The following is a 13,634-nucleotide window of genomic DNA, read 5'->3' as shown; positions in this document are numbered from 1 at the left end:
AGTCAGACTGCAAAAGATTATTGATTCCTCACCAAAACCTTCTGTAGAGATTATAAATTGCATCTCCCATCAATAAAAGAATGTGATCTATAGAGACAAACATTAATAAATGACTGAGTATATGATGAGATAAAATAATCTGTTTTATCTTAGGAGCCTGTAAATATAGAGATTAAAAATGAAAATAAAGTTAATAAGTTTTCCCAACATAAATAAATATCCGCACATAAATGTCTATAGGGATTATGTAGCATTTTACCAGACAAAAAAATGGACAAAGAAATTTAAAAATAAAAAACAATTAAGCAGTACATTTGCTGACATGCTGCATTAGCTACACGACAGGAGTTTTAATTTAGCTTATTTTAATTTCATCTTTGCTATGCCTTTGAAATATATTAGCACTCCTTTACAAGTTTTTCTAAGCTCTTGTCTAAAAGGCTGAATGTAAATGAAAGGAAAGTAAGTACTTTGATCTTCACTGTTACTGGAAAAAGAATTATACACATTGTCATATCAGCATATTATTTTCTCTACAGGCTTTGCTGATCCACAGACTGCAATATCAAACCCAGCACAAAGCGGTTTGCATAACGCACTTCACATCTACATGAATGGCTCCATGTCCCAAGTACAAGGCTCTGCAAATGATCCTATCTTTGTATTACACCATGCATTTGTGGACAGGTAAGTATCATTTTCCTTAATAAAACGAATTCATTATGTGGGGTTTTTTAATAGTGTGCTTTTCACCTGCATTTCAAAGAATACAAACATTTTATGTGTTTTTAGACACACAACATTTTCAGACATGTAGAAAGGAGCTGTGCTGTTATTTGAAAGCATGTGTCTTTCCTAACCAGTCTGTATGTTTGCTGGATTAAATATAATTTGATGACTTGACAAATGCACTCAGCTTTTATTAAAAAGGTAAAAATAGTTCTTCAATGATGTCATAATGATTAATATATATGGATGTGTATGGCAGGAAGTTTGGATCAAAAGTGAGTGACTCATTTTAACACGACTATAATCATTTGGAGCAATTCCTTTACATTCTAAATGTCAGGGCTGTTTCAATTTCTATTCCATAAGGAAAATCTAAGCCTGCTATTCATAAATAAAGAAGAAAAAATTAGTATTTAAGTGTGACAAACAAAATTGTGACTGTTTCTTGATGAAAGGGAAGAGTACAGCTGTGCATAATGAAAGGATAGCAAACAGAAGGATATCATGTTTATTAATAAGAAAGGGTAGGAGAGTACAGTTTTGCTAGAAACTGGTGAAATTGCTACATTAAGGATGGCATTCCAAGATTCCATTTCTGTGTCACCATAGTACATGTGAATGACTACAATTTACTCTGGACTGCATTTACACCAACTTGTGATGACTAAAGAGCAATTAAAAAAAAAAAAAAAAACTAAGCAAAGAACTGTAAGAGCCACACAAAAAACATTTGTTCTGGGGCAGTTTATATTTTCTTATCCATCTTCTACTCTTTCTCCACTGAATGTTGCTTGACTAATGAATAGCTTAAGACAAAAGAAAAAATAAAAACTTGCATAAATCTGCATACTCAGAAACCTACTGTCTGAGACTCTGCCTGCATGTAGCAAGGTGCCTATTGAGATGAAGACCAAAATGGATTCTTTATTTGGGCCACTGAGGCATGCAGCATAGGAGGGATGCAGATTACAGCTTGCAAGCTATACATCTTGCAAGCTCTACACCTTGCAGTCTCAGGCAGTTCACATCAAAACTCTTATGTAAAACTTTATCTTATTTAACCAAAAAGCTAGTAGATGTAAAAAGACAAAACTGAAGCTGGGCTTTTGCTTCTCATATATATTTTAAATATAAGAGGACTGAAAAAATAATACCATTTATATATAAGAAAATATTATATATATATATATATATATATATATATATATATATATATATATTTAATGAGATAACTGATTATATTCTTCATAGTTTACCTATCCAGAAATAGGGCATCAAGTCTTAGCAAGTCACCCAGGCATCAGTGGAATCATTCCTTCAATGGCTGACTTAAATGTCTTCCGCTCCTGATATCATAGGGTAAAATTAGTCTTCTGGAAATGTCAGTTTTGAAAATCTTTTATGTGAAAAGCTTTTCTTGAGGACATGTTAAACCTTACACAGTGTAGCTTAGCTGTGATTTAGCATATCCATGCATTGACTGCTTCACAGGATGGATGGTTGAGGGTTTCAAGTGTGGTTGCTAATCTCAAACTAGTGCCTGGAAATTAACTTTCCAACATCTAGGCTAATAAAAATGGATCAATTGAATATTCAGAGAAAAGGAACACAGAAAAGAAAAAATATGTTGTGCCATGTCAAAAGAATTGTTTTCCTTAGACATTGACACTTGCAGGAGACCTGTGCACCTTTTAGCTCCACTCATTGCAAGGCTTAAATAGCACCTTGGTCTTCATGCTGACCCTTTCCACTGAGGAATTTCAGTCATAGTCATTATGAGTCCCTGGAAATAATTCTCATAACTATAATTGTTATCAATTTTAAAAGGCAAAATTATTTGCAAAAGATAACTTCATTAAACTGTACTAGTGTTGAAGAAATAAACCACTGCCCAGGCTCTGTGGAGGCAACAGAGATATGCATGATGCAACCTCATCCCATCTGTGGCAGAAAGGCATCACCAGTGCTCTGCAGCTGCTGTGAATATGGGCCTCAGTACACACAGATGTAAAATCTGAGAATAATGCTGCCTTTTGTGTAGGTGACAGAAATGCATTAGCCTGCTTTGGGTTACTTAGCATCTCTATCTGTGACAGATTAATCACGCTTTTAGTTATAATTAATAAGTAGGTGACTGATAGGTACATACAGTGCATTTTAGAAAACCCTGCTCCTCTCCTACATAGACTTGAAGGGCTGCGAGGAAATTCTTTTCTGAGAGGCAAGCAAGAATACAAAGAATAGAGGAAGTGGGAGACAGTCTCCAGAGCAGCAGAAGCACATTTTTTGGTCCTTATCAACTTTTCTCATTTGGGCAGAATACTTTTGAGCTGACTGCTAACACTACATTGGGCCAATGGGCTTTTAACTAACTTTTCAACTGTATCTTCTGATGACAACAACAACCACAGTTCTGCTGGGTTTGCTGAGGCAGGCAGCAGCTCTGTGTCAGGAAAGCAACAATGGTCCAGCACTTTGAGCATCCAAGTAGGATCCCACTGAGGAATTTCCTCACTCTATTGCAAATTCCTTGAGTGAAACCCAGCATGCAACTTGCTCTCCCAAACTTTCCTCCCCTGGAGATGTATTTCCTTCCCATTGATTTCAATGAAGCTTTTGAGGAGCTGTGGATCAGAGCTTGAGCTAACCCATCTGTACAGTGGGAGATATTAGATGCCTACGCAGCAGCGATGCTGTCAGGCTAAATGTATTAATGACTGTGAAATGCTCAGTTACAACCATAATAGGAGTGATAGCAATAAGGCAATAGATCATTGGAACTGATTTTGCATGGAAACATATGGTACAGAGGAGGATAAACAAGTGTATACGGAGTCTGCTGACAGGTGTGAGCCAAATGTTAGGAGTTGCTTTCTAAACTGAGCAACAGCCAGCCTACCATCTGCTGTCCCTCACCTTCCCTGCCCAGGCCTGATTGCACAAAAGGAGGGAAGGATAGATGAAGCAGAGGTGCAGTTGAGATAACTCAGGTGAAAGAAAAAAGCACTGGCTTATAAACATTTCCATTTTTTTTAGGTCATTCCCTCTCAGTAGTGCAGATGTATGAAGGTACCGAGGCAACAGCTTTCTTAGCAATGATTAATCAAGCTCCTTGCCTTCTTACTTGCTAGAAGATGTAGGGATCAAATCTCAGTGCTTGGTAAAAGCAGGTGACCACCATGAAAGTTATTAATTGTTAATTTAATGGCTCAAAAATAAAAAGAAAAAATATGCAACAAAATATACATTCAGCAAAAACAAGAGCTTTTTTAGCTCTCTGAAGCATTTCTCTTAATTGCAAATCTCTTTACTATTCAGATATGCTCTACAGTCAGCACAAGGGAATAACAAGGGAGGAGTCAACCCACTCAAGCTGTATGGAGCAGCTGCACAGGCCATGAAAGCATGAGCCCAGTCACACTTGAGATCACTGGGGTGTTTTCTGTGCTCAGAGAAGGAACTCCTTCCTCTCTGCTGGATCATCTAGATGTTTCATCTCTAAAGGCATGTAGTATCTCCATCTGTTTGCCCTGTACTTCTACCCTTTGAATATTTCAGCTTTCTTCTCATTTATTTCATACCTCTATAACTCTGGATTTCCACACCACAACCCAACAATTTCCCTAAGAAAAGCTAAATAGCAACAGGGAATAGAAGTTGTCATTAAAGATCTCCTTACAGCTCTATGCCCATGCAGCAGCTAATGCAATAGGGCCTCAGTTCTCATCTTGTTCCTAAGTTCTGCAGAAATGGGCAGGATTTATTACAATAATGTGGATGACTTCCAAAGGCCCTGGTTTTAGAACAAGCAATTTAGAAATAATTTTCTGGAGACACACAACAGATGTGTAAGATATCAGTCTCTCACCTCTCTAAAGCCTAGTATTTGTTAGACTATTTGCATATTATTCTAGAGCTAGATCCAGATTACCAGTTCTAGTGATGCCATCATTACATGACCTCTTTTCTCCAGCTATCATAAATAACTGCACAGTTCAGAATGCTGCTGCAACCACCATCACATTAACCCAGTGCTCTTCTTAACTCCAAGTGTTCTTCTCTGTTCATACCCTTCTGCTGCTTCTTTGTTCTCTTACATCAGATCTACTGGCTTCTGTCATGAAGGCCCTTCACTGCTCAGCCCCAAATCATTAAGGAACTCAGGTACCCCTCCAAAATGTTCATTATACCATTCTCTACTGTATACCTTTTTGGCATTCAGACAAGTCCCTCCATACTCCTCCTTAGTGAGTGGACTATTGCAGTCCCAGTGCGTGAGTGCCTGATCCTTCTGTCTGCATCTCTCTGTTGTGCCTTGTCCTGTGTGCATGTTGTAAGCTCTGTCATTAAGGGACTATCTCATTCCCCTGGCCTGTGCAGCACCTGGCACCTTGGCCTCAACCTGTGGCTCTCAAATATCAAAGAAACAGGAGGTAACAATTGCTTCATTTACTGTCACATAAAATAGCAAAGACAAGACACAGCTGGACATCCCTGCTCTGATCAGCAGCGCTCCATTCCCTCAGCCAACTTTACGGACACTTTCAGTCCCTGTGGATTCAATATATTCAGCATGATGCCAGCACCTTGTTCCACTTAAAAAAATAAAAAAATAAAAGGCCGCACTATGGCAGAAGAGAAAAAAGTGATTTTGTTGTAAAAAATGCTTTAACATGAGAAAATTTGATTTTCATTCCCAGGAGATGTCAAAATAAAAGTTACTTATTTTTACTCTGTTTTTGAAACAGATCATTTTAGTTTTCTTTTGAATGTCATCTCAGGGTTTTTAAACCAAAAAACAGCACAATAAAAAACCAAGTTGTTCTCTTGTTTTGAAGTGTTGACAGGAAACAAGAACTTATTTTAGAAGTTAAAAACTATTTGGTTCAAGAATTTGGAACATTTGGAGAAAAGGCATTTAAAAAGAATCTTCAGAAATTCTTGTAAGACAACGTTATGTTTCCAGACTTGTTTAATACATGAAATAAGAATGATTCTTTATCCTGAAATGTCTCCAGTGGGAGACAACACAGATAAAGCATGAGGCTGAGGAATTATTTTCTCCCTTTGGTATACAAAACTTAGAGACAGCACATACAAAAACTTTTGTTTGAGGGGCAGCTGATATGGAAATTGTAGAACAATAATATATTAGCTAATAATAAAACAGTCTAAAAATTGAAAAATCACATTATAAACAAAAATTATATGATTAATTTTATTCCTTGATATAGACACAGCAAGGCTGTTACTGCTTTTTGAGGTTACATTTGTAAATGACACAGCCTAGAAGTCAAAATTTCCTGGAGCTGAATGAGCCACAGCTTGGAGCCACTTGAAATCTATTAGACAAAGGCAGGTCAAGAGGTTGCCATTAGCAATATCCTGGGAAGAGAGCTCTGATCAGCATGCACAGCTACATCCCACCAGCAGGTTCTGTGGCACAGCAGCAAGGTAGCCCAGCTTTCACCCTTCACTGATATTTTAAAAATTCACCTTGTCACAGCGGGTCCTGCACACAGAAAGCAGCTTTGTTCTATCACAAGGGACTTAGAGGAAGCAAACTGCTCTCCAGCAGAATATTTGAGGGTGGGTCAGGAATGACTTTGGGTCACACAAACTCCTACAAGTGTGAGATACAGAGCAGATAAGTACAGAAGGCGGGGGTAAACTCAAGCATGGAAGTTTTTAGAAAGGAAATTTCTAATTTTTTACTTTTGTTTCCCTTGGGGATGTCTACAAATGTGCAGGAGGACACATGCTCCCTTTGTTACCACAAGCCTTCTTTTGGCACCGAGCAGAGCTGCTAACCTTTCCCTCCTAATCTCTCAGGCTTTGTAGCATGTTAACCAGAGCTACCCAGTTTATTTGATGGAGCTGATTCACTCAAAGTGGGCTCAGTATGTGGGCAGAGCGAGTTCACATCTCCTGCAAAATACCACATAAATATATCCATGGAAAGCAGAGTGTAAGTGGGAAGGATGGGGTGTTGCTGAGAAACAGCTCCCCAGTATCTCTGCTTTGATATCGCTGCATCTGGGGCTGAAAGGCAAATCATACACCAAGATATTGAGCTGGGCTCTAACATCTACTTCAGTAAGCCTGAGCAGTTGCAATTGCAAAGCACCCAAAGGGATGCAAGAGCAGCCTTGGAGGGTCACATCACCTGTCATCTAACATGTACCATGGCTAGAGGTAAAGTGAAGGAGTACAGGTTTAGAGCATCCCTCCTCCAGTGGACAGAGGGGAACTGAATATATGTTTTACATTTGAGGGTGCACCTGCATTTAAAGTAACATTAAATAAGTCCTCTGGATATCCACAGGTACACCATACAGAGGCAGACACAGAGAGAAATAATAACAAGGATCAGGCTCTGGAGATAAATATTCTTTTTATTGATTAAGTACACATATAACCTATAGTGCTGCTGTTCCACCTTGCTTTAGGGGAATGACCAGAGAAAGGTAAAACAGACATTCTGCATCATATGTGAAATATAGCATTTGGCAATCTCACCTGTCATGTCATTATTCAGGCTAGATCCATTCTGTTCATAAAAATTTATTATATAGCAGGTTCAGTTCAAAGAGTCCCATTTAAAGTGCAGGTTTCATATTAATCTTACTGCAAGATTTTAGCTCAACCAACACAATTACTGAATTGATCACTTCATACACCACATATTTTGCAAACAATTACTGGTTTTTAAAAGGAAAGGTTACACTGCCTTGAAACTGCACAAGAGCTGCATGGTTAGTCTTCACCTATTCTCTTAAAGCTGGAAGAGGAGAAAGCTCCCTGCGGTACAGCAATCAAAATGAGCTCTGATACAGACAGCTAGCATTTCCTTCCTGCAGCACTTCTGCAATAACAGCTGATGCAATTGTTCACATTGTAAAAAATCACAAGAAAACATGGTACTTTTCTCACCCACATGTAGCTACCTCCTATTCATCAAAAGAAATTATCACTTCACTTCCATAAATGTGGTTTATGCATTATATGTCCTTGTGAACCTCAATAATGACAATATTTAAGTCTCAAAAAAACTGAAATGCAAGTACAAAAGCAGGTTCTATAGTGTCAGTCCAGCTACCTCCACAGCCAACCATTTTAATCTGCTTGTTATCTTTGTCTTCAGGGAAAAGTAGTTATTAAACTTTGGAGCAGCTGCATTTTTACTATCTCTGACTTAAGTGATGTTTTTGTGTAAGCAACAAACCATGGCAAAAATGATTCTGAGAAATTTAGCACAGGATATACATTCTATCAAATGGTAACTTTTGTTTTCAATGCAGCACATGGTTGGTTGCATTTCTATTCCCTTATTTACAAAGCACACAGGACACCCCATTATGTCTCACCTGTAACCTGGGGTTTGCAGTGCTTGTTGGACAGTATTGGAGACCTAAATCTGAATGGAAAACAAATATCTCTAGCCAAATATTGCTCTGGTTTGTCAGTAAGGGGTGAAACAACACACATGATGACAGCTATTTATGGAACAAGAATTTCTCTCCTGTACCTCAGAAAAGTCATTTACAACATTGGCGTTAAACAAAGGCTGACTTGACTAAGAAAAGCAACAGAGTTTAGATCAGGTATCTGATGGAATCTCAGTGCAGCTAATCCTCATTTAAACTCATTTCTTTCCAGTAGAGGTACAGAACAAGCTCCCATAGGAATTAGATTATTTTGCATATAACTGGGTTAGGCGAAGTCACTATCTAGTCCTATGCTAGAGAATATGGACATTCCTCTGCACAGATTCCTACACATTTTTTCCAACACTCAGCTCTTGTCTTTAGTGTAAAGCTTGGCTTATTTATTATCTTCCTCTTTAGTAGAAATAAAGCTCTTTAGATGGTAATATAATAGCAACTGATCAAAGGTGGGTTCAGCACTTGTTGTTTCATCGTACCCAGTTTTCTGAGAAGGCAAAAACCAGTAATATTTCAATAAGGTTTCTGTACTGGGAAAGTAGGTTACAGGACTGCTCAGCTTGTTAAGCTTTGTGGCAGGGGAGTCCAGACTTATATGCAGTGGAACTGAAGCCTCAGGTAGCTTCATGACTTTCTTGGGAAGGGTTAAGTAGTTTGCAATGAAACCAAATGACAGGAAATGGGGAATAGTAGTGCAGGACTTCAGCAACCCTCTCTTAAAGAGGAACAGATAGCAGTCATCTCTGCTCAAGATCATTCTATCTGAATGCTCTGCAGGAGACTGGTGCTTGAGCAGCTTCTTTTCATGACAGAGGCTTGAGGAGCTGGTGACACTTTTATTCTAGGAGAGAAACACTTGGAGCACTACATGATTATTGGAGCAATGAGGGGAAGCTATATTGCCCTCTGCAGCCAAATAAGCATGCAAAGCAGAAATGAGAAATCTAATTGCATCTTCTTCAAATACCTGTGGAAGCTCAAATTGTTTGACATAAAGAGGAAAAGTTGCAGATGGAAAGTATGAAGACCCTTCTCTTCTCTTAGTCCTACAGACGTGTTGAGGGTGTTTGATAGATTAGGGAAAAAAGTCCTAAACCACATTGGTAGGGAAAATATTAAAAAATATCTCACAAATGGCATGGAACTGTGTCAGGCGAGATCTAGTTTCAAAAAGGAGAAGCTCAGGAAACAGTTCCCTAGTTTAGGGAAAGGTTCTTCACCCAGAGGGTGGTTGGGCACTAAACAGGCTCCCCAGGGAAGTGGTCACAGCATCAAGCCTGACCGAGTTCAAGAAGCATTTGGACAGCACTCTCAGGCACATGGTGTGACTCTTGGGGATGCCCTGTGCAGGGCCAGGAGCTGGACTCAGTAATTCTTGTGGGTCCCTCCCAGCTCAGGATATCTCATGATTCTATGAATGCAGCAGCTGCAGTAACCTTAAGGCTTTCAAGAAACTGGGGCATAGGCAAAGTGGCACTGCTTTCATCTTAGGTGGGATTGGTTGCATGGGACTACACCCTTGTCAATTCCCTCCCTCTTGTTTCCTTTATCTGACACTTTCCAAACATCCAGTTTGTGCAGTGAGAACAAAGGAGATTAAATGCTTGTAGTGAGATTCGTGAAGCAGAGCCGTGCCAAGATCCTCAGGTGTCAGATGGCTGCCCAGCTCTGGTGGTACTTTGTAGTGGGTGGGAAGGTGTCAGCATAGTGTATGTTATTATACCTCACTCAGAGAATGGTACTTTAGGAGACAGCCTGCAACTATTATCAATCTTGCTGAGTAAGGAAGGGGCTTTATGTCATCTGCACATTGTGCCTCCATATTTCAGGTGGTCTAATCCACTCAAGTCCACAAAAAAATCCCCACTTTTGGTTCAGAAGATTGGGAAAAGGGGAAAAAATAAAGTAGGCCAGATCTTTCCTGAAATTGAATATTCATCTTTCAGATGCATATAATTAATCTACATGGGGAATACATGGTCTGAGGAAAAAAAAAATCAGAAGCACAGCATTATGTAGGAAGACAGCTCTGCCAGGCTAAAACATCCTATTTTCTTTCTGTTTCATGCAAGTCTATCTTTTAAGTGTTGACAAATCTAGAAGCCAAAGCTGGTATGGCTACCACAGCTTCATGTTCTTGGGTGCAGCCAGTACTGAGGTTGAGAATGTATTCCCAGCCTCACACACACACACACGGTGTATATATGTGTGTATGCATATATGCAAACATGCTTGACCAGATATGCAGATCAATGCAAAAAATGCAGCACTCACACAAAATTCCAATGGCACCAACAGCTTCATCCTCTTTACCTGTTTGGCTGACCATGATGAAAGCTTGTTATGGGAAAATATACATACATATAAAGATATATACATGCACAGCCTACATTCCCCAGTAACTGGCCTTAGGCACCCAGTGTAGTCACTAACCCAACCCTCTGACCTGCAGCTGCCTCACCCACAAGCAGGCACATGCAGGTGTGCATGCATGCACAGGTGTCTCTGGTGGCTGGCCCAGGGACTGGCATAGGAGTAACTTCACAGAGGTACTGCAAAGGTTGGGGAAGAGGCAAAATTTTCCAAAGATCATTGCTGCATGCTGCAGCTTGGAATTGATGATGGAAGCCCCTGGATGTTCTCCAGCAGCTGGGACTAGACAGCATAAGCCCTGTAACCCAGGGCAATCCTCAGCAGTGATTCACCAGTGGGGGACAGAGCCTCAAAGGCTTTGGATGGGCTTTCACAATAACTGAGGGTAGCATTTTAATTTTTAATCAGACACTTTCATTATGACGGTGTAATTTGTTTACAACCTTCCTGAGAGTCCCTGTAGTGTCTTTAGCCAACTTAAAACAAAAAGAACAAAAAAGAATACTGCAATATAACTGCATACATTGGCAAACAGTACAGTGCCTTGACTTTACAGCCTCAGCATCAGCACCTCTTCCAGGACTGAAGCACCGATCTTTCTCCCAAATGCTTGGGATGGGAATTACCTGAGGTGACTTTGCAATATGAGCTGACTAGTGCCAACTTTTAAAGTGATGACTACTGTGTAATCACAGTCCTTGGGCTGGCATTTCAGCTTTCTTCAATTTATTTCCTTTTTCTTTTCTTTCCAAATGCAAATACGTGTTGCTTGCCAGATTTCTTCTACAGCATGTCACATCTTATGATACTGAAATAAATTGTATAAATAGGCTCTAAGCAACAATATTCTGTATTCCTTCTGGAATAGTCAGTCTGACCTCATCTCATCTCACAACTGGAGATGAGGAATTAAAGTCTCTGTGTCAAACCTGGCACAACAAAGGACATGGCTTTGGATTTGAACCTGACAAATGTATTGGTGCATTACAAAGCAGACATCTAGCAACTGAGTGGTTAATACTGAGTGCATGCTCGGCTGAGGCACAGGTTTATCAGGCTATTGAGAAACAAAGAGCACAATTTCAATGTTGTTTTAAGTCGGTTTGACCTAGCACATAGGTTAGGAAGAAGAAAATTCCTGCTCGGTAATTAGTGCTACCCAGAGATGCTCACCTCAGTTTCTCCCTTGTGCTGGTACTGGCCATCACACAAAAGAATAATGAATCAGATCCATGGCTTTATCTCACCTAAACTATCCCAGAACAAATGAAAATAAAGGGGAGGTTTGGTTTTAAACCAAATCAGTTCCTTACTCCTGCTTATGGCATGGTTGTGCAAATGCTTACAAGGAAAGTGAGGACAAGGAGGTAGAAGAAAATCCGTACTGTGTCCCCTGCAGTGCAAAGGACCCAGAGGGACCATGAGCCTTCACCAAAAGGTGACTGTAGTCCTCCCACTGGGCATACCCTCTTGTTCCTTGTTGTATGGCAGAAATTCATACAGAGGAACTGAACCCTCTTCTTCCCCCTTCACCTCTCTCCATCTGTCCTCCATCACAAGGTAAAACACACCGGATTAAATTTTTTGTTAAATCTTCCTGAAGGGACAGTTCACACTATGAGCCAGTGCCTCTGAGGTAGCTCTATCTTAGAAATGGATATTTAAGGTCTGTTCTCCTCTTACACTCAGTCAAGAGTACCTCTGCTCATGTCTGTGGTATCACACTTGGGAAATGACCCTTAAAAGGATGCTTTACAAAATTATAAAGAAAAATGCCAACTCTTATTTTTTTATTCTGCTTTTTCTAGATTTTAAGATTTCCTTCCATCTTTTTCAGAGTGCACAACACTATCTGGAACAGTAGGAAGGAACCCAGCCTACATACCGCAATGCTTTTATACTCTGCCTGGTATTTCCCACTGGCAGCATAAACCCAGTTATTTCTTGGCTCATCCTTTCATTAGTTATAATCATATTGCATATATTATTCATTAAATAATATGAATTCATATTTCAGTAAGAAAATATATATTGGTGGCCTTTTTTTAATCATCCCCAAATCAATCCTATTTTCCCACCACTCATTAAACCAAGGTGGGTTTGTTTGTTTGGGTTTTTTAATTAATTTTCCACTATGGCTCATTTAATTTCACTTTGTATAACCTGATATGTATGGAGCAGAACAAAAAAAACCACTTAAGTCTATTTATAGACAATTAAATAGAAGTGATATATCCATGTCTTTTATAGATGGCTTTAATTTTCACCATATCACACTAAAATGTTTTGCAAAAGCTAAGTATATTTTCCCTGAATGAAAAATTTAAACTGACAAAACATCTACATACCAGGTAGGTGTCATTATTACCTTTTACCACATACCAATACCTTGTAACCTATTAGAGCTGGTACACACAAGTATAAGCTTATCAGCAGTTTTATCAGCAGTTATAGTGACCCATATACAGATATACAGAAAAAATTCAAATAAAATCAAGACTACATGCTTTGCAGTGGTATAACCCAACTCTTGGGGCGCCACAGTTTGGTACAAACTGGCCCCACAGCTGAGGTCCATTCCCCTACAGTGTGTCTGGTATGAATTTAGGTGAGTTATTTTTACTCTCTGCCTGTTTTGTGGAGAATAAAATGAGTCCTGCAAGAGACTCTAAGAATTTTTCAATATGCAGGAAAAATATTCTTTGCCTTTATGATTTTTTGGGAATCCTCTGACCTGATTACCTTCCTTAGCTATTGCTGCATCAAACAAGGCTTCTGACTGAATCAGAGCTTAAGTGACAGTGAATTTATCATGGCCCATGATCAATTTTTCCAAGGTTTAAATACAAACCTGAGCCTTATTTTAATCTACAGTTGTCTAAATGCAGCCCATTCTACAATATTAAAATTCTGTTTCCTACCACAAAAATAATCTTTGCATAGGGTGTTGATTATCATAATCTAGTAATTACTTTGATGTTACACCCACTACAAAATAATTTCTACTTTGGAAATGCATTTCAGAGAGACTGAGCCTCTCTGAGCACTAAATGTGAGACAGGGCATCTTCCAAAATTCAAATTATTC

The 13,634-nt window shown here is 39.2% G+C and overlaps 1 protein-coding gene across 1 annotated transcript in view; it reads left to right on the top strand.

Annotated features, from left to right (window-relative positions):
* TYR (tyrosinase) overlaps positions 1-13,634 on the top strand; it is a 42,932-nt gene that overhangs the window by 19,374 nt on the left and 9,924 nt on the right. Inside the window, exon 3 of the mRNA XM_068181554.1 lies at positions 540-687. Coding sequence (XP_068037655.1) covers positions 540-687 — 148 coding nt within the window. The remainder of the gene's footprint in view (positions 1-539; positions 688-13,634) is intronic.

The sequence above is a fragment of the Anomalospiza imberbis genome, chromosome 2 (genome assembly GCF_031753505.1).
Source record: "Anomalospiza imberbis isolate Cuckoo-Finch-1a 21T00152 chromosome 2, ASM3175350v1, whole genome shotgun sequence".
Lineage (NCBI taxonomy): Eukaryota > Metazoa > Chordata > Aves > Passeriformes > Viduidae > Anomalospiza > Anomalospiza imberbis.
Note: the sequence above shows the minus strand (reverse complement) of the source record. Positions and strands in the feature narration are given on the sequence as shown.